Here is a 6,000-nt window from a genome sequence, read left to right on the forward strand (position 1 = left end):
ACTTCCTCTCTACCCCTTTCCCCCCATCTCAAAAATAAATAAAAACATAAAGAAAATTGTTACCAAAAAAAAAAAAAAAAAGTCAAGAGGGCCCTATGGCTGCTTCCTCCTTTCTCCTGGAGACAAAATCTGATTCTGGAGGGACAGGCAGGGTTGTGACAGGATATGGATGGACACCGCAAAGAGCAAAAAGACACCAGCCTGGGGCACTATATCCTAACCCGTGACTGGCCTCCTCCAAAACTTTAGGCACGTTCCTTGACTTCTCTAGTCCTCATCTACAAAACAGGGACCAAAAAGAACAAACTTCTGACTAATTAAATGCAAGAAAAGGTGAGCAGGGACTTTGAAGACCAAGTGAGGGACTTGTGTGTGAGAGGACAGCCCATGGAGCTGCACGAAGGCAGGAGACTTACTTCGGAGCAGGACCCTGCCGAAGAGGCTGTGATCTCTGTCGAGGGTGTTGCAGTTCCAGCGGTGCTGGCGGAACTGGTGCTGGCACTCTGCAGTCCACTCGGCCACGCCTAGGCCAATGGCACGCATCACATCTGGGTGTCGGTGGCACAGCTGCCGCTGGCGGCTCACCAGGCCTGGCACATTGTCACACATCACCCTGGAGGAGCCACCTGTAGCTCTCATGTACCTGAAAAGGACCAACACAGAGGTGGAAAAGCCATAATCAGCGACGGCTGGTGCCAAGTTTCCCAGGAGACTAAAGAGTTCAAAGCAGGGCTCAAATACGAATTCCTTATCCTTTTGGGGATATCAGAAAGCAAGAAGGGACACAGCAGGCATGGAGAGTGATCTGGTAGAAGCTGCCCCAAAAACAGAGCAATGGCTGTGTGTCTTAGACATGAAGCCAGGGCCACCTGATGGTGATCTGGCCAGGGTAGAAGAGTCAAGGTCTGCAGTCAGAGAATGGAGTGAAGGGGAGGGGCAGTGCATTTTGGGAAGAACCCTTCAAAGGCTTTTCCCAAGAAGGCTCTGATCTCAGTGACCCAATATGTCTGAGGTTCCCTTTGGGGAAGTCGACTTTTTTTTTTTAACTTATTTTTTATTTATTATTTTTTTAATGTTTATTTTTGAGAGAGAGAGAGAGACAGAGTGAGACAGAGCGTGAACATGGGAGGGCAGAGAGAGAGGGAGACACAGAATCTGAAGCAGGCTCCAGGCTCCGAGCTGTCAGCACAGAGCCTGATGCGGGACTTGAACTCAGGAACCGTGAGATCATGACCTGAGCCAAAGCCAGACGCTTAACCGACTGAGCCACCCAGGTGCCCCTGGAGTCAACTTTTAGAAGCAGCTTGCTCCCGTTTATCTGACCTAACGTTTAAGTGTCTTTAGAAACTGTCTGTATCTGTCTAATCAACACCTGCTGGTATCTGATGTTCCACTCTCCTCACAGACATGCCCTTCTTTCCTTACCAAAGAATCCTTTAAATATTTCCATTTTTCCAGCTCTTTTTGGCTTTTATAGAGGACCTTTGGAAAAAATTCTTTCTATTGTTATTAAGGACACTAAATGTTTGGAAGAATCAAACAGTGTTATAGCTCCATAAAGTACTTTTGAAAAGAAACTTTAACAAAAAATTACATCATCATCTCTACCCAGATGTTCTCTATTAGTTGTGAAATGTTTAGAAAGGTACCTTTTTATATAACCCAAGCTGCCATAGGTGTCTTTTGAAGCGATCAAACAAGGAGAATGTCTTTTTCTTGTATTTTCATTATTTTATATGATCATAAAATCGTTACAGCTGTGACTTCCAAAAAATATATTTAAGTGACAGCTGAGAGACAATGTGACAAAAAGCCTGGGCAATAAATAATGTTTATATGCCCATGGAAACAGAAATAGTCATTTTATTGAAAAATGGTCACTCTGATAAATCAATCTTTGATCCTATGTCAGCAATGTCAAGGCTAAACGCCTTTCTGTTCAAAGCGGCTTAGGAAGGAATTGAACCCCTCTTCCCATCAACGCTTTGCCTTGCTCCTTTGAAGAGCTCAGGATCTTCCTAAAGTTCCCTGCTCTAGTCTTTAATTTGGCTAAGACTTCTTACTTTGGCCAGATTCTTTAAACAAGAGCCCACTATAATGGGTCCTTCTGAATTAGTATTTTAGTATCTGTTCCGAAACTTATAGGTTCAAGGACGTTACAGACCTTAACAACTCCACCTCTTTTCAAGATCAGAAGGAAGGGAAATGGAGTGAATCTTCCTTTGGAACTTTGAAGAACGCTAGGACCTGTTACATATCGACATTCTGCCCCTCCTTTGCTATGCACAATAACTAAATAACAGACCATGCACAGGACAGCAAAGTTACTCTTTGGGGGTGATTATGAGTTTGAACAGGGTAGCATCTTAGAGCCCCCTGGGGCTGGATCTTCGCGTTAAGGTGGTAGTCTCTACCTGCAGGCAAGGCGTTCTTCCGCCCCACGGGGTGAAGCATTAGGAATGTGGAAGGACGGGAAATAATGCAAAATCATACGCGTTGGTTTGTGTAGCTCTTGACTGCCAGAATTGGCCCATCGGTTTATCTTGAGGCTATTCGGAGGGGGTGGGGGAGACGGTTGTAGTTTTCAAGGTGAATTTTCACACACACCCACACACACCCACACACACCCACACACACACACACCCCCCCCCACACCCCCCCCCCCCCCCCACACACACGCCTGTGCAACAGAGCCAGAGACCCGGCTAGCGTGTCTCTCTACGGGATAAGAAATTGGCTGATTTTGCTGTCGCTCAGCTGGATCCAAATCAACCAAACATCCGAGCTCTCATTTGAGGGAAATTGTGGGTTATTTTTTGGAGTTGTCAAAGCTGGAATGTCTTCCGAGGAAAAGCAAAGGAAGGGGCTGAGGCTGGGGCGGTGCGAGAGGACAGCAGCTGGGGTTTGGACGGGAATCTCGATGGCTGTGGCCGCGGGGAAGCGCCACCGGCAAAGGTCTCTGTGGCTAGTTGCGTTCCCGACTCCCGTCTCCAAAATCCCCCTGCACCCATACGCGTGGACTTACCACCATGAAGAGCTGACCTCAGGGGTGAGCCAGGTCAAGAGCAGGGGGAGCCAGGGCCAGATTCCACCGAGAGGGGCGTTCATATTAACCCCCTTGCGTCCGCATCAGGTCAGACTCCGTGTGCGGGCGCCATGCGTGCCCGGAGCAGAAGCGCTCAGCGCCGGGAGCGCCTCGTCACGGCCGCAGGCGCCTCGCCGCGCCCCCGCCCCCCGCGCGTCTGCGGCGAGTGGCGAGACTCGCTGATAAAGTTTCAAACCACCAGCGGGGCGAGCGATAAAGGCCAGCCCTGGCCGCCTCGCCCACAGCCCAATTCCCCAGGCGCTGCGAGCTCGGGCAGCCCGAGAGCTCTCGAGCTCTGCGCGCCTGCCGCGCGCCCCAGTCCGTTCGGCTCCCCGCCTGCCGGGAGCAGCCGAGGGAGGGGGTGCGGCGCCGGGTGGGGCGGGGGGCGCGGGTTTTACACAAGGGTGGATGCAATGATGGCAAGAGGTGTCTGGAGATGAGGTGAGGCGGGGAAGGAGGAGCACCTCTGCGTGGCCTTGGGCACCCGCGGAGGGAGGCACCTTTCGGGAAGCTCCTGGTCAGAGCATCAGTGGGGCTCCTGCCACAGGACCGGTGCTCCAGATAGGCGGATAGGCGAGGCTACCCTCCGGCACACAGAAGTCTCCGAGAGTGCAATGTGGGAAAATGAAGGAGAGGATGAGGAGATAACTGTGTACAGGATGCAAAAATCCAGGGATGATTTTCAACTCATTGCTCCGCTTCTCTCCCAAAGCCAAAAGGAAGAGCGAGTAGAGATTTGGGGCTGCCGAGTAGTTGCCGGGCAAGGTTGGGGAGGGCGGGGCCAGGCCTCAGGGAAATGAAGACCTGTGGCCTTGATTCCTCAGAGCTGGGCTTATATACAGAGCTCGCAGGGTGGGGAGCCGGGAGTCCATGACCCTCCGGACCTCACCCAGGCAACCTCAGCCAAAGTGTCTGGGGAAGATGCGGTTTTTACGCACACTCAGTTCCTCCCCGGCGCAATGGAGCGCACAAGATCACATAGGGAGGAACCAAGGCAGCACAGAGCTGCCGGGGGTCTGCGCTCCAACGCGGGTCACGCCTTTGCGCCTTGCGGGGGTAAGAGGACCCTGGGTCCTGGATCTGGGCCCCCGCACAGAGCCAAGAGAGGCTCAAGCTCGCGGGTGGAGCATCTTAAGCAGCAATTGGCTTGTAGCCCCGCCGTTTATCACCGGAAAGGAAGGAAGACCAGGAACTCGTGGCGGCCGTGAACTGTTCCATTGCTCTCTTCCTGGGGTGGAGGGACCCGCCGCCCGCCCGCCAGGGGAGCGTGCCTCGGGGAATGGGGAATGTGTGTGCGTGTTGAGGGTGGGGGTGGGCGCTGCATTGTTTGCAGGGCGAGTAGGGGTGGCCGTTCAGATAGGAAGGACGGGCTCTTTCCCCACCTCCAACGCCCCCCCCCCCCCCCCCCCCCCGCCCCGGGCCTGGACTAGCCGGAGCATCAGCCCTTGCTGGGCGCGAGCGCGGTGAGAGGCTGGATGGGGCCAAACTCAGAAACGCCAAAAACCTGAAAGATGCTGTCATCGCCACCCCCATCCCCCCCGCCGGTCCCTGGCAGGTCCAGCCCCTCCCAGCCTGACCCAGATACATCCCTGTTTGGGTCCGGAAAGGGAGGGGAGGGAAACAAGCACCGCGCCACCCACGACTCGGGAAGAGCAGGGCTCTGCGCCAGGGCCGCTCCATATCGCTGGGCCGCGACCCAGGGGAAGTTCTGGTCGGTCTGTGCCGGTCGTGAGGGAGGGGTGAGGAGGGCGCGGGGCAGGAGAGGGTGGGGGGTTGCATTTCTACTCACAGCGTGTGCTCACGCTGGTGGTGGCGTGTAAAGCAGGGTGAGTGATGTGATAGGCACCGAACAGCAAGAAATAATCTCATTTACCTCTTTGCTGATGCTCACAAACCTCTTTCCTGGATGAAGTAGAATAAGCTACAATTTACTTCCACTCTACTATGTCCTGTCTCTTGTAGTAAATCCAGACACTTGGGACATGTGGGAGAAATGAGTGGCCCCAGAGGAACCATAAGTTGCCCAAATTTCACTTTTACTGGCAAATAACATAGGGGTGTGGATGTGGATGTTGGGAAAGGTAGGCAGCTGTATGCTTCTGTCATGGACTATAAGACCTGAAACTACCCAAAAAAGCTCCTCAATCTCCAAGTTCCACCCACCTCAGCACCTCCTGTGCTCTCAGCTAAGGGGAGTTAGAAATACAAGGAGTGTGGCCATCAGTTTAGAGGCCCTTGCTCTCCACCCAGGGAATTATTGAGTGGCCAGGACATCTGCCCTTCAGTTGTTGGTGAGGCCATTGGAATGACCTAAACCTGAAACAGACCTCCTGGAAAAAGAACGGACCATCCCCAAAACTAATTAAATCCACTTGAAAGGACTTCATCCTGGGGCAGGAGAAGTACCACATGACTTGCAGAGAAGGAATCAGCCTTGGGTAAAAGGCAAAAGCTGAAAAGTTCAAGAGAAGCTAAATCCAGATGTGAAAAAAAGGTCCACCCAAACACCCCTTCCTGACCTGTCTGGAGGCAGTCTGGACCAGATGACTTGTGTCTTCCAGATCTGTGATTATATTTCCCTTCATTCTCCACCCCTATTCACTTATGACCCATTATTAGCCTGTTCAACTCTTCGTCCTGCATAGCAGGTCTGACTTTCCTCAGTCCTCATCTGTACCTGTCCTTCAGATGGACCCTTCACTTTGAAGACAGTGTGTTCAACTACTAGAGGAAGTTGGGAAATGCTCAAGAAAGTTAAGAGGAAACAAAGTTATTGCAATTCTCATTTCTTTTGCAATAAAAACTACCACCCTAAAGAAGAGTTAATAAATAATGAAGTAAATTGCATATGACTTTAGCTATGCTATAGCAGATGATGAAGTAAAGAAAGGCAGGGTTCAGAGTGCCACTCCATC

At 52.0% G+C, this 6,000-nt stretch overlaps 1 protein-coding gene across 1 annotated transcript in view; it reads right to left on the reverse strand.

Moving 5' to 3' along the window:
- WNT2 (Wnt family member 2) overlaps positions 1 to 3,415 on the reverse strand; it is a 45,788-nt gene extending 42,373 nt beyond the window's left edge. Inside the window, exons 1-2 of the mRNA XM_047848956.1 lie at positions 3,026 to 3,415; positions 417 to 643 (exon numbers count right to left, since the gene is read on the reverse strand). Of these exons, the coding sequence (XP_047704912.1) occupies positions 417 to 643; positions 3,026 to 3,108 (310 nt within the window). The 5' untranslated portion in view covers positions 3,109 to 3,415. The remainder of the gene's footprint in view (positions 1 to 416; positions 644 to 3,025) is intronic.
- Positions 3,416 to 6,000: the final 2,585 nt, after the last annotated feature.

This window comes from Prionailurus viverrinus, chromosome A2 (assembly GCF_022837055.1).
Source record: "Prionailurus viverrinus isolate Anna chromosome A2, UM_Priviv_1.0, whole genome shotgun sequence".
Lineage (NCBI taxonomy): Eukaryota > Metazoa > Chordata > Mammalia > Carnivora > Felidae > Prionailurus > Prionailurus viverrinus.